Source organism: Solea senegalensis, linkage group LG8 (genome assembly GCF_019176455.1).
Source record: "Solea senegalensis isolate Sse05_10M linkage group LG8, IFAPA_SoseM_1, whole genome shotgun sequence".
Classification (NCBI taxonomy): Eukaryota; Metazoa; Chordata; class Actinopteri; order Pleuronectiformes; family Soleidae; genus Solea; species Solea senegalensis.
Window position 1 is genome coordinate 7418305 of NC_058028.1, and position 23138 is coordinate 7441442.

General features: G+C 41.7%; 1 protein-coding gene across 3 annotated transcripts in view; it reads right to left on the reverse strand.

Annotated features, from left to right (window-relative positions):
• Positions 1-956: 956 nt before the first annotated feature.
• cntn5 (contactin 5) overlaps positions 957-23138 on the reverse strand; it is a 101066-nt gene continuing 78884 nt past the window's right edge. For 2 of the 3 annotated variants that reach the window (XM_044032864.1, XM_044032861.1), the window contains 13 exons: positions 22353-22497; positions 17712-17839; positions 16707-16894; positions 15929-16049; positions 13508-13666; positions 10458-10607; positions 9317-9387; positions 3960-4194; positions 3754-3863; positions 3414-3600; positions 3150-3262; positions 1750-1918; positions 957-1235 (listed from right to left, as the gene is read on the reverse strand). In XM_044032864.1, coding sequence (XP_043888799.1) covers positions 1132-1235; positions 1750-1918; positions 3150-3262; positions 3414-3600; positions 3754-3863; positions 3960-4194; positions 9317-9387; positions 10458-10607; positions 13508-13666; positions 15929-16049; positions 16707-16894; positions 17712-17839; positions 22353-22497 — 1880 coding nt within the window. In that variant the 3' untranslated portion in view covers positions 957-1131. The remainder of the gene's footprint in view (positions 1236-1749; positions 1919-3149; positions 3263-3413; positions 3601-3753; positions 3864-3959; positions 4195-9316; positions 9388-10457; positions 10608-13507; positions 13667-15928; positions 16050-16706; positions 16895-17711; positions 17840-22352; positions 22498-23138) is intronic. The other variant, XM_044032862.1, reaches the window with a different exon arrangement.

Below are 23138 nucleotides of genomic sequence, written 5' to 3' on the forward strand. Positions count from 1 at the left end.
GTATTTTTTGGACATAGTAACGAGAAAACTTAAATATTCCCAGTTATTTGTTCCTGAAACACTTTTTTTATCTTATACTTTTGTCTTATTTTTGTGTCACAAAGGTCACCGAAATGTCTGAAAAAGCACAAATCCACGGAAGCAGAAGAGAGAAGTGCTGCCAGGATTCATCGCTTTTACTTGCTTTTCAACACTCGCAGACCCCGACTTTTAAAAAGAACACTTTTTTCCTGTAGCCCTTATGCTTCGTCACGAATGCTCATTTCTAGAAAACCACAAAACAACAAGCATTTAAAAAATATACATCACATTTATTTGTACTGACACCAAGAGTCCGTATAGCATTATCTTTGTCGTGTCGATGTGTTTCCGGTCCCAGGCAAACATACCCGGTCACCTACTTCCACACATCCAGTCAACAAACTGTACCACCAAGCGTTGCTTAATCGCTACCAAAAACAGAGTATGACAGAGCGGACACACACCACTGTTTTTCTTTTTTTTTTTGTTGTTTCTCTCTAAAGGTAACACAATGTACAAAAAGCAAGTCTGGAAATAGTAAGATTCTTGTTTCCATAAAAAACTTTTTTCCCCCCCCACCACCTCAATGTGTGAATAAGAAAACAATGCACTTATCTCTACTGAGCGTCTGCTTCATTGCTTGTTAGGCAGCCAAGGGGTAAATTGATGCAGATAAGTAATGAGAAGAAACAGGCCGGCTGATCCCTGTATTACTGCCACAGCAGCTCTCAAGGAAATGTTCACGCTCTGCAGAGCCCCCGGAGCTGTGGGGGCCGTCTGGACGCGGTGCGATGCCAGTCAGTGCAGCGGAACACATGATGTTAAAGTAAATAGTTAGACAAATGTTTCCACACAATGTATACTACAGTACGACACCACCGAGGTGTTGGAAATACAGCAAATCAAACGTCCGGGGACGTCAAAAAGGAAGTAGAACTCGAAAAAAGGATGAAGTGAGAGGAGCTGTATGGTTGACTGGCAGACTCGACCCCCTTCGGCAGTCCTTGGGCCCTTTGGGACGGGTAAGGCCAAAGCAAGCAGGCAGTCAGAGGGAGTGAGGGAGCAAAGACTGGTGGCTCCCTCTGTGGACATGAGGACGGCACAGTGGCCTCACCAGGAAGCTGAAGGCACCAGAAGAACCAGCAACAGTGCTGCCCATGTTAGGCTCTGCGGCGGCGAGTGCACCGAGCACTGGTTGCTTTTTGCACGAACACCTAAGAGCAGAGGAGGAAGAGTAGGAAGGGAAGAGTGGAGTCAATACTGATGAGAACAAAGAGGCTAAATAGAAAACGCCGGAACCACATCCATTTTTAATGCCTAATAACGCCACTGATATTTCTGAATGAATTGCTCTCAGAGAGTCTGGAGCTATAAATAATCTTTATTTGTGAAAAAGGGAAGAACGGAAGGACGGCGAAGGACAATGGAGGAGAGAAGAGCAACAATCCGACGCCCTGAGAAAAGCTGGCAGGTCACGTTGCGCGGAGAAAGGCAAACTTTCCGCGCGTCCTGTTGCTTAGAAGTTAATTGGCTGTGCAGGAGAAGGAGCGTTTTGTGTGGGCGAAGTAATTAAAACAGTATTAGCCAAGAAAAACTTGGCTCAGACAGCAGCTGTAGCGACTCAATTAAGGGCAGAGCACAGGATATCTAGAAAGAGAAAACAGCCTGTCGGTGGAGATTGGATTTCATTGGTCACATCACGGGGAAGAAAACTAGCATGGAGCTTACCGGAGGAGGTGACGACTCGAACCTGGGAGCTGACGGCTCCTTCTCCTCCTTCACTGAGAGCGCGCACCTCAATGATATAGGTGCCCCCCTCCGGCAGTGAGAGCATGGTGGACGGGTTTATGGTTCTTGTCACCTGGCTGTAGCCTCTGCCCTCCTGTTTGATTAACACCTGCAGGACATGTACACATAGCCATTCTAAGTCCAGACTACAGTTCATATAAGACACACATGAACATATTCTAACTTGACTACAGTTGCTGTCAGACAGACTGTTTGCTGTTTCCAGTTGCATTCCCTTTACCTGAGGAACACATTTTAGCCTAACCTCTTCAGCAGACTGGAGGATCACCTCTTTGTGGAGTTCTGGCTCCAATTGGACGAATGGTTGGGGGATATAAAAGTTTCTCCTGAGCTGTTTCAGAGTCAGACATGCACCAAAGTTCCAACACGTTCCTTTAATCGTCCACGGGGGATGGACAGTGTGTGTGTGTGAGAACACAAATGTTTCGCAGAAGTTGCTCCTCACATTTTCCCCTGCCAGCGGATTTTGTGAGAGCTCATCGGGAAAAGCTCACACTCACATGATGATGACAGGTGCCACCCCTCGAAACCCCTGGACTGTGAGAGGAAGCCGGAGAACCCGGAGAAAACCAAAAAACAAGCTTTCATCAACAACAAAGGCTTCCTGTTCCTTACTTGGCATCTGCTGAAACAGGAAGTAAACAAACGCAGCTGGGTTAAATATCTGAAATCAAAAGTAAATCACGTACTAGCCCATACGTTTTTTGGCGACAGCGGCTCTACAAACCAGAATATATCACAGAAGTGGACAGGCTTAATATATCTGTAATGTATTATAATGACCTCGGGTGTTTTTCCGCCAGTATGGAAACGGCCGAAGTGAACCTGATATCTTCAACTTACTGATAAACTTTCCATCATCCGACTCCAGGGAACGCTTCAACAGTTCAATAAAAGCATGTAAAATAAACAAGATACTGATACGGTAGCTTTCTACTCTGTCGCTCCCACTTATCTCACAGTGTGTTTTGGTATAGATTCTTCTGCGCATGCAGCTCAAAGGCTAACTATAGCTAATCATTTCCCTCTGTATTTACGCTATTATATCATTCGTCCATTTATAATGATTCAATTTTTCAATTCTGGACGACTGCTACTTTGGTTCGCATCTCTCGCAGCCGTCCTCATTATACCAAAGTGACAGGAAAACAACAACAAATTGACTTTAAAGAAAAGAAAGAGAAAGAAAGAAAGAAAGAAAGAAAGAGAGACTCCTGGGACTTTGTTTCTCTAACAGGGACAATTACGACCACCGTTGCATTAATGTTTTCCTCTTTTATGAGACCGAACAGACGCTGCTTAAAACAAGAGCTCATTACCATGTACCCGATGACATCAGATTCATTGTCTTTTGCTTTCACCGGATCCCAGCTTAATGACACGTTGTTGCCCTCTTGAATCCACATGAGGCTGGCTGGAGGTTGAGCCGGCGCTAAGGGGAGAATACGAAACTGTGTTTTAACAGACGTCTACACCAACTGGGTCAATCTCTACCCTTTTTACAAGAAGATCTAAAGCAACCTTTACAGGTACCCATATACTGTATACAGTATATAGATGATTAGTGTCAGTGCTAGACTCACGGGCTTTCCTGGTCCTGGCTGTGACAGCAGCACTTGCAGGACCTTGGCCAATGCTGTTGAAGCCTTTCACCGTGATGAGATACAGACTGTTCCCTTCCAGTTGAGTCAGGACTGTGGATGTTTCGTTTTTCACCGTTCTTTGTTTTTTGCTCGACTCTTCCTGCTCCATGTCTTTCCAGTAGCTGACCTTTAAACAGATATCAATTACTTTAGAAAAAAAAAGAACAAAACAAAAAAAAAAGAAGAAATGCTGACACAAAATGTCACACGCGCTGTATGTTAATGCGTCACCTGCGTCCACACAAACATACAGAACCACAACAAAGCCATTCATAGAAACCTCATATCCTCTGGGTCGCCCGGGACCGGGGTTGGGAGGTTTCCATGTGATCCTGATCTCTGATGCGGAGATGCTGTGAGCTTTCACGTCTGTCGGCGCTTCCCTCGGTTCTGTGAAACACGTCAAAACGGTGACGATCAACAAAAGGGAAAATAGAAAAAAAAGAACTGTTCTCTGTTTCACTGCAACCACAAATATGAGCTCACCCCCCTCTGCAGAGTGGATGATAACCACTTTGCTGAATGGTCCGTCTCCCTTATTGTTGTACACTCCCACTTTGACTTCGAACGGAGTGAGGGGAGGGAAGGTCTCGTCTCGGTATTTGTACGTCGTGGAATCCGCCGAAGTCACCATCTTCTCCTTCCAGCCTCGGGTTCCGTTGGCCCGGAATGCGACGATGTACCCGAAGCCCTCGCCATTTTGGAACTCCTCAGACACCGGCTGAAAGAATCGGCGGGAGAGAGGACAGTCACCGGCGTTTAGTGCAAATCGGACTTAGCAGCACAGTGTTTTTCTCATTCCAACAGCTTATTTCACAGCAAACAAGGCATTCACTGGGGGGAAAAATAAACATTTTCCTCTGTTTTCTAATTTCCTACTCTATTTGTTACAGAAGATGCAGCAACTCCTGAGTAATGGAACTCATATGAGGCTCTTTGTTAGCAATTATGTTGTGATTTTTCTCTCTCCATGTCTCATCCTTTGTTGGGACACACTTCCTGTGTATAACTAGGCCTCAGTGCTCATCTCTTGTTGTCCTGTATTGGCGGAACTGGAAACTGTCCTCCGCAGCAGCAGTTTCTTGCTTAATCAAATCAAACGGCAATTTATTATGCGTGCTAGGGCTTAATTAAAATATGAGCAGCAGGGATTGAATCTTTTGGCTAGACTTAATAAATGACAAAACACCTGTACACCCGATTTTCTTTGGCAACGCGTCAGCTGCTCACACTGTAATTTACTTATTTGCATGTGCTTGGAAGGAGTATTGTTCCCCGAAGGCATCACCCAAATTAGCTACGCAGTCAACAGAGGGAGTGGAAGAGGTGCAGTTCACATTTCATTTGACAACGACCAATCAGCGTGACTGCCTAATTACAGAGATGATTAGTGAAAATGAATTAGCTTCCATCAACGTTATCATCAAAGGAGGAAACGCGTTAAAGACATGCCGAGGAGTCGAAGTATTTTAAAAACAGCAAGAACAAATTAGCCCGCGCGGTCTAAAAACACTCGCAGGTCTGGGAATAGTGATCGTGAGGGGGCTGATCGAACCGAATCTCAGGGAGGAAAACTGCGGCGCCTGCTGAGCTCAGTGACGGTGACTGTGAGGGCATCACTAATGGTCCTTCCAATGGCTCCTGAAGAAAAAGCAGTCTCTGACAGTCTACTCTAATGAGACGACTGAATGAAGCTCCAGAGACTGCTGAGCCATTCATCCTGCTTAATAACCCTGCCCACCATGGCCGTCCAAGCGCTGGCAACTCTCCACAGATGATTGGAGAGGTGGATCTGCCGTGTGCTCACATGACTCGGCTGCCAAAACGAGGGCTAACATTCCGACTCCATCTCCTTTAATATCCATCTGCATTGATCACCGACAAACTCCCGATTTATTTCCGAAAGCATTTAGCAGAGAGGGGGGAAGAAGAAAAAGGGCAGAACTCAAAGTGCCATGCACAAAAAGGAGGACACTGCATCCAAGTAGAACATCATAGCACTGGCTGGTGATTCTGACAGGCTTATCGAGGTGTGACTACGTCTCGTTCCATACTATGGGCAGGGAGGAAGCATTAAGGAGCACTTTAATTTTTCAGGAACACTCTCCGCTTCAGTGAGCCGAACTGATGGAAAATAAATGTGTGAATAAAAAACAACTCGGCAATGTTCGCGCCGAGGCTTCTTCTCGTCGAGCAGATTGAATCATCACGGTTCATAAAGATAAAGTTTTTTAATTTCGTCAAGAGAGCCTTTTTATATTGTGCTTGAAAGAATTCACTGAAAGTCCCTTATTGGAATGAATGACACATTTTATACGTAGCCTTGCACCAATCATTGTTTTGTGCCACTTGAATAAAGGGATACCCCTTATTGTATTGCAACACGGGCCCTTGTATTTATTCATAAGGACGCCGTCATTGTTTTAAACTAGCCAGGCTAATGACACTCTTGAGTTATAAATAGGAAATGGTCCACCACCAAACACCATCCCATCTGGAATGGACATTATTCTCCATAATGTGCCGCCGAGGTGCACTTCTCCTCATGTGAAGGTTATCTTCCCAGTGGCAGTTTGGCTCCCATACTTAATAACTACAAGAATAACTATCAGTTGCCTCCACATCTGTTCACTGTTCCCCTGTTAATATACCCTTCGACTGATCTCACTTGCAAATTCTCAGCTTTGCTCATGGTAATTCTGTACATGAGGTGCCCGGGACCTGGCTGCGAGCCTAGCTGTCCTCTTGTAAAACGTTTTGCGCTAATATCCTCTTTACTTAATGTGAGATTTATTACATTTTTGTCCGACCGCTGTCAAGATCGAGAGTGCAAACAGATATCCATAAACATTGCCAGCGTTATTAGAGATGACGCTGGAAAATCTCAGTTAATAATCATTGTGCCTCTCTTGAGGGACCGCATTTTGATTTCACTACATCTTTGTCATTCGCCGCGGCTGATGCAGCACGGAGTAATATGCAGTTTGGCCGACACTCTCTGAGCTTCGTCAGCATATTTTTGGAACTGTGACCAATTTGTGTCCTCAGACACTCAGGGTTTTCTTAAATCTAAAATACGAGGAGTTATGATGTTGAAGCTTTGAAAAAAACAACAACGTATACAGTGCCCTTATTGTTAAAGATTGCCGATGATCAAGCAGCAGTCTGCAGCCAACAATACTTGCACAATCTGAAAATGTGGAGTGCTCACATTAACCTTTACACCAGCAGGTGTGAAACATGGCCGGAAAAAATTCTTCCAAGGGTAACTTGTGAAACTGTCAAAACTCAAAGTCACTTTTAGTTTAGTCGTCACAAAATAATCTGAATAAATATGTTATTCTTTATTTTCAAACACAAGAATCTCTGCCGCTGCCGCCGCTGCTGTACAGCGATATTGTTCAATTTTCTTATCTTGTACCCGAGCCTCCTTTTTACATTAACCACTTCAACCTCTGGTCTGGTGGAAAACCATTCTGCCCCAGTGAACTGAAGCTCTTTCTCATCTATCAGTGGAGATTCACAGTCATCCAGGTCACAGTTAACCGAGTAGGGCAAATCGATTCAACCCTTCTTGGGTCTTTCTCATTTAGGTCTGCTCCTTCTCCAACAGCTGAAGCTAGCTGAGCCTGATCAAATCCTCCAATGAGGAGTCAGAAAATTCAGCGAAACCAAAGTATGAGAAAATCATGTTGCATACTGCAGCAGATGGGACTCCCCTCTCGACTGTAAGGAATGGAAAAAGGTCACTTTGGCTTAATGATTGGAGCTCACCTGAGCTCCCTCACAACTGCACAAACCCACTCTCCTCCACTTCCACTGGATATAAATCTGCATCATACTCGACTTTTTCCCATCACAAGGGTCACGATTTCCTGGGAGTTGAGTACATCTGCACCTGAGTTATTTTCCTTTTGTCTGTACAGCTGTGAGGCTGATGGGTTTGTCTGCTGGAAAGGAGACCGCTGCGAATTTAGAATATTTCAGCTGCACATGAACTGCACAGATAAGGTTTTCACACATTGAATCAAAGGTATCTGCAACTAAGAGGTTCTGTCATTTGCTTGTGTTTCCATGTTCTTTTTATTCATAATAAAGCTGTATATATAATATAATGGAATATAATGATACATCATATTATCTAAAGAGGTACAGCGTAGGACTTTGACAGGTAACATTCTTTTTCCACTGTCCGCCATAAGTGCTACCATGAGGAGTCATTAAGTAGAGATGCTTGTGAGTCACACTGGTGGGAACATCTGTTCAGAGCGCCATCCCCTTTTAATCAAACCAGAAATAGTTTGTGTATTCGTGATCATATCTTGAATGATTATACATTCGCATATCCCGTATAAAAGTCTTACAAAATAAGCCGTTGATGAGATTAAAGCTTTGATTTTTTTTCCCTGCCTAATTAAAATACAACCTCCATTCTTACCAAAAATGAATCACCTCTTGTGCACCATAGAAATTCCTATATCACACATTTTATGAGGGGGTAGAGTTTTTATGACATCAGATGGTGTCCACCTCCTGTGCTCAGCTCGTTCTTTTTTTTTTTTTAATACTGCAGCAAATCCCAGAATGCATTTTTTCCCTTCCCTATTTTAAGAACATCTCCTGACTCTCCTCATTTTCTCACTTCATCTGCAGACGGTCCTCTATGTTTTAATTAGATCCCGCTTTGACGGTTTAGGGGGAATAGGGAGGAAAGAAAAAAAAAAAAAAGCACGTCCCCTGCACACATTCAGTGAAACTACAGGCACTCAAGTGAATGCCACTGACTGTAAACTAATGCAATCAATCACCTGTATATCTTAAAATCATCAGACCATTTTCTTTCTCGAGCGTAGGGAAGGACAAGTGCCGTCCATCAACTCGGCTTTATCCCCGGTAATAATGTCTGACAAGTATTCCCATGCAGGTGACAAAAAGTGAAGTTTATTTTAACCAATGCCACACGCAACAGCAACCGCTACATAATTATTAAGTCGCTTTCCCGTTCAGGATTTTTCTTTTTTTATACAGTGACAGGTAAAATCCTAAAGGAGCGTACAAAGCTGCAGTTTCAGTACAGCTGTTAGAGATGGAATATGATAAGCTCTTCAATAATAATAAAATTCTGATGAGGAAAAACTTTTTCAAGTCAAACCATAAACATTTAAACCCTATGGGATTCTTCACACATAATAATCATGTGAAATAACAATCATTCTTTGCCATAATCCCTGGTGTTTGCTGTTCTCCAGGCTTGGAGAAACGCTGGCTTACAGTGATATCATTATTATGTCGTATTTATCACCACCAAAACAATGTTTTGTCTTAAGTAAAAAAGAAAACATAGCAGTCACTAAAACTGATACATTATTTAAATCATAAAGCTTATGGAGTAGCTTTCGTGGTGACATTTAGGTTGCAGTCCTAAATAAAAACCCCACCGACTGAAATGGCTTTTAATTTATTCAAGTTTAAAAATGATACCACAGTTTGTGAACAATAATTATGATTGGATTTTTGTATGGCAGTATCGCAGTAAGTAATGCGTGACCTTTGTTGTTTTTCTGACTCTTTCTGACTCTTTTTTTTCCGAGAAGCAGTAGAATGTTGTTTAAGCATCTTGAATATAAAAGGTCTCTCTTGTACAGCATGCCATAATGATATGCTTTTGGAAATACACTCCTCAGTTTGAATGTCATGTCATTGACACTAGAGATGCAAAGATAATCTTTAAGTGGGTGCCAACTAAATAAAAGCTTCCACACACACAAAAAGAAAAGAAAGAGTGAGCGCGACAGCTGTGTTTTTGTGCGGTCACACATGACAGAGATAAGAAGTGGACCTACCTCCCATGAGATGACCAGTTCATGCCTGCGACCATTCCCTCCACTCACGTTGGCTGGCGCCACTGCCGGAACTGAGGGAGTGAAAGAGCCAAAAGGTGTCACTCATCCAACACTTCAATATCTTTTCAAAATGTCTGCGTCCTTTTAAGCCCAAAACTCAATTTCTGTCCAGATAAATCGCAGCTAAATGTCATGGATGCTTGAAACGTTTATCAAATAATCACAGCAGAGAGGTTTTAAAGCTGCGGTTTACTGTTCCTGAAAAGAAAGTTGTTCTTGAAAAGTAAAGAATCGTTGCCCTTCTAATATTAGCGAGTGTAGCATGTGATTGCTAGCTTTTCCCAGTTACAAACCTTTGCTTAAATGTGTTCAAAAAAAAAACAAGTTAAAGAAACATTTAACATAATTGTATAGTGTTTGTGCATGAATAAAAATACCTGTCAATCAGACTGAAAGAGAAGGTATGTTTAATGCGGTGTTATGAGTTCTAGATGGATTAGCCACTGACCTTTGTCATACAGGTGAGGACACCAGATGTTTGTGGAACAGGGCACCAGATCCAGACTGTCTCAGTAAATCTCTGCTCAACAAAAATAGTCTATTCTGCTATGTCTTTGCCCTCAGGCTGGTAAAGGAGAGGCCACATTAGCAGAAACGCTAAACTTCTTGACATTCATGTCAGCAGCTTATTTTCAACTTCGGGTCCAGTTATAATTGAGAATATTAAAGGAATAGTTCACTGATTTGCATTAAGCTTTTTATTACTAGAATAGGGGTAGTATATTTGAAAAATTGTGCTTCCCAACTTCAGTTTCGCCTGAGTCGAGAAATATCGATATGATATAATTCCACACTTTTTAGACGGGACCTCATTCCCAGAATGTAAACAGCGTCCGCCATCTTTGCTAACAGTTAAGCTAACAGGACCAAGTGTCACTGGTGGGCACGTAACAAAGACAAGAATGAAGATATTTCTCAACTCAGGGGAAACTGAGGTTGGGAAGCACAATTTTCCAAAAATACTAGCCCTATTCTAGTAATACATGGTCGTAAAGCAGTGTGTGTATGTGTGTGTGGTCAGGCCGCTATATTTTTCCATTTTTGGTATTAGGGATGCCTGTCAAAATGATGACGGATTCACCTGCTTCTTTAGTCCGTACTGCTCTCGAAGGTGCACTGGGATCTCCAGTCCCGATGGCGTTGCTGGCCACCACCCTAAACTCATACTCCACCCAGGGGTTGAGCTCCACAGCGATAGCCGACTCCATGTCCCCAGTCACTGGGTCTGGATCTGCACACAAGAGTGTTGTTACAACTACTGCCTTTTTCTGTCTACTTTAGAGTTGAACAAGCAACAATCACAGAAGTTCTCCAAAGAACAAAGCAGAGGGAAAGTGGTGCTGAACAAGCAGGAAAAAAAGAAGCAAAGAGGGAGTTTATTTTTAATGGCTGTACATTCAAAAGTTCTTTTCTGGCCAAAGCAGTCACTTCAATCAAGCAACTAAGCAGGTGTTACACAGAACATAAAAAAATCAGTGGCCATAACTGCAGCTATAGTGTTTGCTGATGACTGTGAGTCATACAGTTGCTAACCTCTCTAGACAGATTCTACACGTGGATGTGCAGAATCTGTAGGGTGAATGATATTTTTTTGGCAACAAAGAATTTTAGTTTCGGAAGACAATGACTTCAATGTGTTAGCTATCTGCTTTTTCAACCAAAACGTGCTATGGTCTCTTAAGACCAACTCCATAATCACATCTGACAATACTTGCTAGAAAGTAACTGGCAAGTGTGCAAGTGTTGGCCTCCAGAGGCTAATTCATCATCAGATGATGACCGGTGGGCTCTGAGACTACTGGGAGCCATTAACTACAGAGTATATGATTAAATATGATGATTTTACATGACAAATTCAAAGCGATTAAAATCACAGAGCCAAAACAAAAAGTATCACTCCTCTTACTCTCAGATTAATTCTCACGTGACATGTAGGGATGGGAATCGAGAACCGGTTCTTCTTCAGAACCGGTGCGCAGTCAATCAATTCCTGAATCAGAACCGTTAGTATGCCTGCTTAATGATTCAGCTAATCGGTTCTGCTCGTTGCAAATGCGTCACGACGTCAGCAGCAGTGGTTACTAATGCTAAAGGTAACTTTCAACTCTCCAGGCAGGACAGGCCCTGTCTACTTGGTTAACGTGAGCGCCATTTCATTGTGTAAACTTTTACTATACGAATAATCTCCATTGTCATTGTCCATTAAATGATGATAATGATGACGGCCAGAGTCTGGCTGGCTCAGAGGCTTTAGAAAGTTGCTCTCGTGCACCTCTAGCTACTCCCTTCACAGAGGCAGGAAAGAACAAAATGGCCGAGGATAAACGAATGTCACAGAGAAGTCTGTGTTTTTATTTATTTATGGCACATAATGGCAGTTGGGCTTCAAAAGCCAAACATTTCTTTTTTTGTCTGGACCAATTAATTGAAAATCATATAGTAAAGAGAGTTAATACAAACAAAGAAATGTGTACTTATTCCCTCACCCAATGAGAATCGATAAGGAATCGGATTGATAATGGAATCGGAATCGTTAAATTCTTATCAATTCCCATCCCTAGTGGCATGTTTTAAATGCAGGTGGCGTTGAGAAAGTTTTCCTGAAATCATTCCTGAACAGTGACTCACGACAGCAGCTCTAGTTGCTGTTGTAACTCATTACACGGAGGGAAACAGATTTCAATTTGTTTTCACACTATCTACGCAAGACTCTGCAAGCTCTGTAACTATAAATGACAAAATGTATTTCCAACATTACAAGCAGGTAACACAGGTAATCTAATTTCCTCAGGGACGCCTTCATCACGCTTTGTCAATATTGTCACTGGGATGACAAACAAACATTGACTGAAAGCACATATCCATGTCGTAAATGAACCGCAGGTCTCTCCACTCCAACTCGAGCGACTTTCGGCGAAGCAGCGGGGCTCGAGCTCTTATCGTCCAAAGCAGCTCACAATGAGACCACTCAGTCAAGCGAGCTGCTATTCAAACACACGCTGATAACTCTGTTTGTGAGGAGTGGGAGCTAAAAGCCCTATCTCGCGTATGCTAATCTTAACAAGCTCAACACTGACAATACATCACTGAGGCCTAATTGTGCTTTATCGAATTAAAATGTGGTTGAACAGACATGATGTGAGAGGAATGTACACAAAGTGATTTATACATCAGCGGGGATGAATCATTATCACACCTCCAACTCTGCTTTTATTACCAAATGGCATATTAAGATGGATTACACACAATGCTTAGCAAGCCTTCATCTGTTTAATGCAAAGGGGTAGTAACTAATGGTTTTTCTGTAAAGGTACAGAGGAAAAAAAAAAAAGAAGAGGCAAATTCCTTTTTTAAGCAGTCAGAGTGCATGTCAACCAAATGAAATGTGCTTTATAATTATCATGCAAAAGGTTAATTTCCACACCACCTGCTAATATGTCACAGAATTAATTTAAAACCAATGACATTTGATAAAAAGCTCTTAATACTTTCTGCTAAGACCTTCTGAACAATGGACACATTTAAAATGAAAGGCGCGACAAAAGAGAGAGAGAGGGAGAGAGAGAGGAAACTGCTTTAAAGCTGAAATAGACAACTTTTTTTTGGCTAAACCTGAATAAACAATATAATGACAACAGGAAAACAACACTGCATTTATATTGATCCCCTATAAGCTTGTTTTAATTATCATTCTCTTTGCCCCCCGGGGATGGGGTTGTTTGTGGAAAAAGGATGACACAAAAGGAACTACATTATTTCATCTGGGAAAACAACGGTGAGAATAGCATTTACAGTACCTGGTATTTATGAAAATGTTGTTACACAACACTTTGCTCTGAGGAAAAGTACTTGCCTCCATGGTAGGGTAGGGACACTTTAAAACCTGAGTTTCTCTTTTCCACAGCAAGAGGAACACACTTGATCTCTTACTAACGGTATTTAAAAGGCCGACTGCAATAATACATACAATTACATTCCCATTAGAATTTTTAATTATGTTTCCTTGGAACCGTGCTCTATTTGGGCTGGTTCACAATCTTTGTACATGACTTTGGGAAAGAATTAAGGCCTTTAAATGGCCCCATATTAACCTCCTTGACGGAGGGACTGCAATTTGTTCTTATTGATTACCTGTTTTGACAGTTTGCCAGCCGAGAGAAAATGGGCTGCGGGCCTGTAAATTATAGGTGGTGATAGGGCTGTGGTTGTCTAGGCCACGGGTCCATGACAGGGTGGCTGTGGTATCTGTGATCTCCTCCACTATCACCACGCCAGGAGGTCCAGGAGGACCTGAGGAAATAAGTTAGGAGACGCAGATTAAAATACAATTTTCATTTCGGAGGGATCAGAAATGTCAAGACAGCAGAGACGGAACAGTTGCAGTCAGCTGTCGTCTGAATCTAAACTGGTCCACACTGTCGCCTCTTCATTATGAGGGGATTTTATTAGAGCCAGTGATGGATGCAAGCACACAAGCGATAAGGACGTGCAGTTGTGTGTGCGTGAGGTGACAACATCAATTCCCTGTTGTAATCCTCACACAAACAAACAACAGACAAGAACAAGACATATTAAACTGAAACAGGATTTGGGCTGACACAGATCTACTGCCAGGAATTTCATGCTGATTAAGGAACACTGGCGCCACCTTTTTTTCGGGTAAGGTGGGGGGGAGGGGGCTTTGGAGACAGTTTGCCTGTTTTGTTGAGCATGACTGCGCGTTAGACCTTCCCGTGTTGCAGTACAGTTGAACATATGTTTAACTCGGGCTTTGGAAATAAATGTAATCTGCAAGTACAGCAATCGTATAAGGACTCGAGAGGGAACAGCTGTAAATGAAAAGCGGGCAGCTGGTGCGCTCCATGAAAACCAATCGACTGTGTCCCCAAAAAGTGCCTATTAGAAGGTTACAGTGAATGGTGCATTTGTATGTTGGCACATCAAAATGCCAGGGAACGGCACCCTCCTTTACTGCTAATGTTGAATGAGATTCATTAAAAAACACTTAAAATATTATAGTGTAATTGGACGACACAGCTATTTTTTTCTTACACATATTAGAGTGAAGCTCAGGCCACCTTTTTTTGTCTTAGCTATTCCCAAAGAGTGCTAACTGAGCCTGAACTGAAACAAATGGGCATGCTATTATTTTGTGTTTGATGCTGCACTGACTTTTTTGTCGCTCCTTTAACTGACATGGAATTATTAACACTGATTATAGTCATGTGTTGTGTTAATGAGCATCAATAGAGATTATAACCCAGGGAAACTTGCGATACAATATTCATGATGATAATACAAAGAGAATTTCAAAATAAAAGCATTTGTTTTGATATGGATATTATGATGTACACTTTACAAAATGGAAAATAAATAATAGATAAATGAATTTACAGTGAAGCACAATCATATTCAGGTAAGACGACTGCTCTTGACCCTTTACACAGAGAGTATCACAGACTCTTTGCATCACCATAGTTACGCAACGGTTTGTGCTATTAGATTGTTATTGCGGTCATTTCACTCTTGCTCTTGCAGGAAGTCACCAGAGCTGAGAGAGTTGGAAAAAAGCCTTTACATATTTTCCTTTTTTGGGCCTGTTTTTGGACATTGAGACAAAAACTCAAACAAATATTACTTTAAATATGTTTTATAGTGTATTTATGTTTTTCTCAATTTGTTTAAACTGTTAATACACTATTTTAACATGCAGTAAGTTGCAAATATCTTCTGAAAAAATAGGCAAAAGCTCTTATTCACAGGATCATTTTGTGGTTTAAGTTTTCTGGTTCTGGTTAAAATAAGCAAAAAAGTCCACATGAAAAAGATTATTTTGTAAATGAAGCCTCAAAGATATCACAAGACAAAATACTCTTTGGCTTTGAGTCCTGGCGTATTAAAGCTCACACACTAACCATCTCAAAAACAGGTATCGCTGTGTCACGATAAGACAGTCAACAGGCCGCGAGCAGCTTGGGGGTAACGTTTGCTGCTTTACATTACCACCAACATTCATAAAACTGCCACAGAATTTGATCACTAGACATTTCCTCCAAGCTGTTCAGCGGCTCACATTAAACGTGCTCATGCAGGCAAACCGTCTGTCCGGCCATATTCACAGTGACCATAAAAATTAGTCAAGATGATCAAAGAGGGGCAATAACGTGGAAACACTGGCTGTGTGATTGTATCCACCAGGAGTGAATTTCTACTGACTAATTGGCCGACTCCTGAAAAAAAATGAAGGGCAATTTCCTAGATTTACAGAAAATTCGAACATTGTTCTGCAGAATTGCGAAAAACATTAAGCACCCATTATGTAAATCAAAACAGTTTTTGTTTTTCAAATGCAATCATTCCTCCCTTTCAGCCCCAAAACTGTTTTTCTCGCAGTGTCCTGGAATTAACTTATAAACTCCAATAAAACATGTGGCTTATGTTATAGAGCAGTGATTTAATTTGAGGGGGACAGTGAGTCACTTTCTCTGTCACATTGCACTAGCGTACCAACAACAACAACAACAACAACAACAACAACAACAACAAGCTTACCCCGCACAAGAAGTTCAGCCTCTGCAAACACAGTGTCGGCAATGGTCTGCGCCCGACACCCATACTTCCCAGCATGCTTCAGTAATATGCTCCTGATCATCAGATCCACTGTTGCAGACTGCTGCAATTTGTACAGCAAAACATAAAAAAAAAAGATAGGTATTAAGAAGAGCAAAGGGGGGAATGTGCTTAGCAGGAAAAAAGTGTGATTCCTTTACATCGTGTAGAGTCGCATGTGGCTTGAGAGATCGCTGTTTAATGCAGGTGCTTGCTTGCAGCTACAATCTTCAGCTGCCCACATTTTCACTGTTGAAATGAGAAATGCCTCAGGCCAAACTGGGAATAATTCAAGGTGTATGGGCAGCTGTTTAGTATGAAACCTGATTAAAATTACAAACCATACATCAGCCAGGAATCTGTTCCGCCTGTAAAGGATTGTCACTGCAAATACCTGCTCTCCAGAGAGTGAGAGAGAGAGAGAGAGAGTGTGTAGTGGTAAAGGACACATCAGACAGATGTGAGTTTAACATCCACTGCAAATGGAAGAGTGACCTAAAAAAGCCTAAAAAATAAGATTTATTTTCATAGTACGGGGAGGAGAAATGTGAGATGTTAAAACTAAACTAAAAGAGCGGGGAAGAAAGTGTGATCTCATCTTTAATTATCGTGTTCAGACTAGAGAACACTATTTCACCTTTTTGTGATAGACAGGCAGAGAGACAGAGACAGATAGATAGATAGATAGATAGATAGGTTTTTATCTTACTATTGCTCTTACTCTCACTCTTACTGTTTGGATGTATTCAAAATGGCTGCCATCCTGCTGGAAGTTGATGGGCCTCTGATTGAAGAACCACTGGAAGGCCACGTCCAGCGATGTGTCATGTGTCGCTCTGCAGCTCAGCACCACGCTCTCCCCCACAGTGACTTCCACCCGGATCGGGCTAAGCTCCACACGCATGGCCTCTGGAAGCACAAAACTGCTGCACTGTCACCTCAGGCTAGACCTGAAGCAGCTGCAATCAACTATGACACGACTGCCAGAGCAATCATGAGAGCCCGACCCAGACATGAGGCTGGCTTCTTATGACAATCACCTTTGCCAGCTCGAAAGTCAGACGGACTGTGTGCAGTGCAGCTCAAACGCAGCGTTTTAAACGTGTGCATCATTTTGGTTTGCAAAGTGGAAATGATTAAGATTTGTTCCAACGGTGTGAATATGTGATGGACAGGGCCATTGTTGATGTGAAATGTGTAAAGAGAGAGTAAGTGAGGAGGAAAGCAGAGCAGAATCAATGTCATGTAAGCAGCTCGACACTGAAATAATAATTTACTCATGTGACATATAGAGTAAGGGGCGTGAAATACAACAAAGTAAAATGTGGCAAAGGGCACAAATAAATCTGCTGTAAAATGGAAACAATTGGTTCAGTTCCTCAAGAAAATACAGCAGTCGAGTAAAGAATCCTTCAAATGTTTCTGCAGTGAGTCTCGTGTTGCGTTTACACCTGTATTAGCGCTTTCCACTTGTGACTGTATCATCTGAGACAAGTGTTAATACCAGGTTTGAACATGGCAATGACACAGAAGCCTTCTCGCTGCTAAACTGTGCCCTTGTTTTATGATTCCTGAATGTGAGAGCCCTTGGTTCACGGTTGAGCAAGTGCAATAAATTTCCTGGCACCGGAGCAAAGGGGGCTGTAAAATGACATTGGGGACTGTTTACTCGTGGCCGACTTGTACTAATTTGGCAGAAAATAAAGGCCCCCAGGGCATCACTTACCTTTTACCCACAGTATGGCAGTCATCTCTGCCGAGCCAAACTGATTCTCCGCCCGGCACACATAGTTCCCCTCATCCGCTCGGCTGGAGTTAACAATCCTTAAAGTGTTGTTCCGTAACAACATAATCCTGCGACAAAGGACACGAGAATCAATACCGAGTATGAGAGAAAAATTCACATATGAACAGATGTGCGACAAGTTCAGGCAGGGGGTATTACTGTACGATACTTTATGATACTGAGGTTGTGACGGGTTACAAGGACAGCAATATGCCCGAGGGATGACACTAAAAAAGCTAGAATAACTGTTCAGAATATGACACAATGTGGCTTTTGTTGTGATAATGCTTAATTGCGTAACCTTGAACAAGGAAATGGCAATAAGGATTTTTCAGTAAAAACTAATCAACAACTGACAAACGCGATAATGAATCTGATTAGGAGATACCCTTAAGTAGTTTTATCTCCATCAGGATTAAAACACAAGCTATTAAAGACTCCGATTAAGGTATTTAGGACACATTTTCAGTAAGAGGACCCCAAAGTGTTTCACTGTGGCTACAATGACGCTATATCTTATTTTGTGTCTTGCAATTTGTGTCATCGCTGTAGAATATAAAAAGGTACAGTTCACAAGGTTTGAAACGAATGCTACGCAACATGAAAAAAGAAAAAAAACAACAGCAGCACACACACACATCATGATTGTTTGTTTCCATGAATCTGAATAAAGTATTGGTGCATTAATGAATCAAAACCAAGATGTGCACATCACAGAGGTGTCCCCCAGGGAAAAGCAAGTGCGACAAAGAGAGAACAGCAGCACCGCGCCGCTATCCATAAGTAGTTCCTTCTCCTGCTGAAGGACACTAGCAATGTGGTTTTAACATCTCTGACTGGTATAACAGCTGGACAATCAAGCTGCTTCATTTAACTGCAGCCGACGACAAGCAGACGCGTGAGCGAGCGGCTACAGAACAAGAACCAAGATGCTCCCCTGAAGGTTCGCTGCAAAAATAACCGAATTTCAAAGATATACAATATTTATGTCACAATTAGCCTTGTTTCCTGAAGGAAAGTTGCCATTTTACTTCTCTTAAAAGCAAGGGCAAATGACAGATGTGTGAAGTGTAGAAATAGAATATTGCACCACTGTGAGGAAAATCTTTATCCAACATAACCAGGTGCTTTTTTTCCACTTAACCTAATCACAGGTTAATCACTGTGCTGAAAACTAATCAGGAAATGGTTTCCATCACCCACATTTCAACCCAAAGCTCCACAGGCTCTGGTATGCACGTCCATAGACATGTAAATAAGTAATGCCCTTGTGGCCTGCGGACAGGGTTGGTCACAGGATGACTTGAGCATGGCTTACACAGAGGCACATTGACACAGTCTACTCATTTAATAGAAAATCTATCCCATCTCAAATCAGACAATCAGACGACAGATGACAGGCGACGGCGGCGTGGCATTATTCATATGGTTTGATATTTTTATTTATTCATATGTACAATAAGCTCCTTCATCACGGGCAGGGCGATTGAAATTGGCAGAGGGAAATTCGCGAAGGTGTGACAAAATCTCGCCACACATTCAGAAGCAATCTGCAGCCAGGAGACATTTTTCAAATTAGGGAGGAAACTCGCATCCGACAAGGACACTGAGGCAGAAAGGACAAGATAGGGACTGTTGGGAATACAAAATATGCAAATCAATTCAACCTAAGGAAATTTAAAGGAAACATTAAACGATTACAGCAAACCCAGCATATTTGACTATACATAACATACTATATATTTTTGGATTTGAAGCAATTTTCCTGGGGCAGAATAAGGAGAGGTGCTCAATTATATAAAACTACTAATTTCACAATTTGGATGTATAAAAATGATCACATGTGTGCAAGATTTGTCTGAAACTAAAAAAAAACAAATTTCTGTGGGTGTCAATTGTGCTGTTGAGGGCCATGCACTTTAAAACTCGTGGGATTAATACTTTCCATTTAAGAGACAAAAGCCCCAAACATAGTGGAAATCCATGTTAATTACAAACCTTCATTAAGTCAGCACAGCTGTCAATGCCAGATAAACGTGGAGCCGTTTCGATTATGACCCTGTTCTTCCCAGAACAGAACGCCTCACCATCCATAAACTCTTTACTTTGCAAATACTGTGAGGTCACAGCAGGGAGACCTTTTGCAGGAGTCACCCCGGTCGTCGTGAAAATACACAACCTCATTTGGTTGTTTTGAAGACACAAACATCCAGATGCGACACCTCTCAAAACACACACTGTTATCCAGTAAATCAGTGCACTACAGTTAATTTGGAAGAAACCTGCAATCGACTGTCAAATTGATTGAAGCTCAAAGAGAGAGAGAGTCGGTAATTTGACAGTTTAACCCATCACGACAACAAATACCGCAATGAACAAGACCAATCATTTTCTTTAGAGGACATGGAATGATTGTCTGGTATCTTTTTCCTGTTCATTTAAGACAACACATTATCTTTAATCAGATACAAGCAAAACGAGGGTGTCGGACCAGGTATGATTGTCACCGACAATAGTGAAATAGAGATTTGCGACGGTTTTAAAAAGGGGCTTTATCAGATCCAGACGAGCCAAAACGTCATTAATGACCATTTTTAGGGCAAAGGAAGCCACCGCTCACCACTCATCCCCATCCACCCTGAACCAGATCTTAACATGAAACACACACATCCAAAATGACTTCTGAGGATTTACTTTCCTTTTGAAGGAAAATGCAATCATTTGCAGATACACATCAACCTCTGAACCTTACATATTAAACTTAAGTCTGAAAACTGTGTCTTTCATCCAGCTTTTCGGAGGCGTGGAAATGTTGCCACTGCCTGTTTGAAGAAATATCAGATTAAGGATCTGATTATCAACCGGCTGCCGTTGCTGCGAGGCTGTAGAACAGCCCGCTGAATCTTGGCTGGGAAAAAGGGTCCACTTCTCTTCTCCGACTCAAAACGCAGGATGCTAAGCAGTGAGCGATAATTTTAGTAGCATCGCTCCGTTTGATTGATGGACCCTCGCCCCGCTCAGCCCCCTCTTGGTGCAACTGAGAGATGTTTCTCGTGAAAAATGATGCATCGAACTGCATGCGAATTTCCAAATGTAATTGTGCGCTGGAAATTGTCAGCCTCTGTGAGAAGGAGGTGGAGAAGAGGACGCGTCTCCAGAGCTTTGCCAGTACCTAAGGTGTTTCACTTTAGCAGTGACACTTAATTTCAGTTACAGTAATGAAACTGTGATGTGTCACAACAAGACATATGTACATTTCCTCAAAAGCCCTGGACCACAACCATAATGCTTGGATTTATGTCATGAAATATGTATGTAGGAGAAGAAATTACCATCGTCTCAACTTGACTTGTCACTGACTTATAATATGGAGCGCGGTGCCTCCTTGATTCACTCTGCACCTGAACCTCTGTCCTTGGACTATAAAAGTCCGGTGCAACACAATATTGCTGCAACACAGACCACATCAGCTGTCACTGTTCCAATTGGTGGCATATTACTTCCTCCTGTGCTCATCCCATTGTCTCCTTTTCATTTTAACTGTGATAACTCTACCTTTGGCATTTAATAGCCTTTACTATTATTATACTGCACAGGGTTAGAGCTAGTAACAATGAGTAAAAAACAAATGTCATTGGAGAGCTTCTTTGACTAGGGAAAAAGGACCAAGGAGGAGACTTCCAAGAAAAAGAAAGCTGCATTTAATAGACAATATCAGGATTCCTACTTAAAAAAACATGCTTATAGCTACAGATGATTCTCACGCACCAAGCCCGCTCTACATGAGCCTCATGAAAGGCTATGGAGCCTCATGAAACAAGCTCAAGCTCCCACTAATTCAGCGGGATGGTGAGTTGTAATTTTACGCATTTTGTTTTTAGTTTTTTCTGTACCATTGGTGAAAATTAACATGAAACTGGTTTGTGGTGCAAATAATGGTTGGGGACCGCTGTTTTATACATAGAGAGGCAATCCTTCAGTGTCACACTCACTGTTCAATTTCGAGTGTCCAGTTAATCTAATCTGCATGCTTTTTTCCAACTGTGGGAGGAAGCCAGCTTATTAGTAGTATGGAAACCCCCCTCTCAGAAAGGCCTTCGATCGAGCCATGATCCAAACCGGTGACCTTTTAGCTGTGAGGCAACAATGCCAACCAATGAACTACCTCGAGGCCCCTACGATATATGAGTACGAACAAATCAGGCTTTAGAAGTCATTAAAAAATCTGCCACGCGCAGTAAAAATGACAGCTTTAGAATATGCAGAATGTTTGTTGTTATAAACAAGCTGTGCTGAACAGAAGACTCCACTTCACATCAGGTTCTGTTTTCAAAAAAGCTGTGCTGCTGAACAGTCCTTGAGAAGAACACTGGATCCCACAATAGCTCCCACTATCACATTATGAACTGACAATGTTCCTCACAGTGATCAGAAACTCTGCGTACTTCACTTATTATAGTCCAATATGCAGGTTTATTGTGAATATTCAAACACAATCAAAATCAGATATCCAGTTTGTAAAAAAGCTTACTTGTAGTGGAGAGTGAAACAGGACGTTTCCAAAGAGCTGCTGTAGCCTACCTTTTATTCGGCTGTATCCTCCTGTCTCCTCTCTTCCATGTGATCCGTGGTTTCGGTGATGCTCTGGGTTTGCATTCGAGCGACACGTCTTTTCCAAGCGTGGCAATGACCCGTATGGGATTGGGAACAAAAACGGGTGCTGATGCTGTGTGAGACAAAAACGGAGCATTTTATTTAAAAAAGAAAAAAAGAAAAGAAAATCAATTGAAATCAATGGAAAATAATGTCGACATCAAGGTTAAAGTTTATTTACAAAACACATTGAAAAACAACTCCTGTTGTTCAGCGCTGTACAGGCTTAAAAATACCAAAAATCAAATCAAACTCAGTAAACTAAAAACAAATAGATAAAAAAAAAGCACAAATAAAAACAGTACTGAATAAAAGGACCATAATTAATATAAATAAATGTCAAACTCAACTGGGATTAAATGGGTGTTAAGCAAAAGCTCTACCTGTACTACTATGTACTATTCTACAACTCAATATGTAAGTACTTATTTTCAGAATTTGGCACTTTAAACAATTACAATATAGGTCTATATGACGTTCAATTCAAGATATTTTGTCACACCAGTAAAGAAAAACAAATTACTAATCACAGATGCCAGTAATACCCTATGTTTGCTAATACTCGCCTCGCTCCTTTGAGTTTACACTGGAATTTTTCAATTCCCTACTGGTAAAAAAAAAGAAAAATTAAAAAATAACTTAATGCAGCTATACTCACTGTGATGCTGCTAAACATAATACTCATTCCACCTCTTCAACTGTGGCATTTCAAAA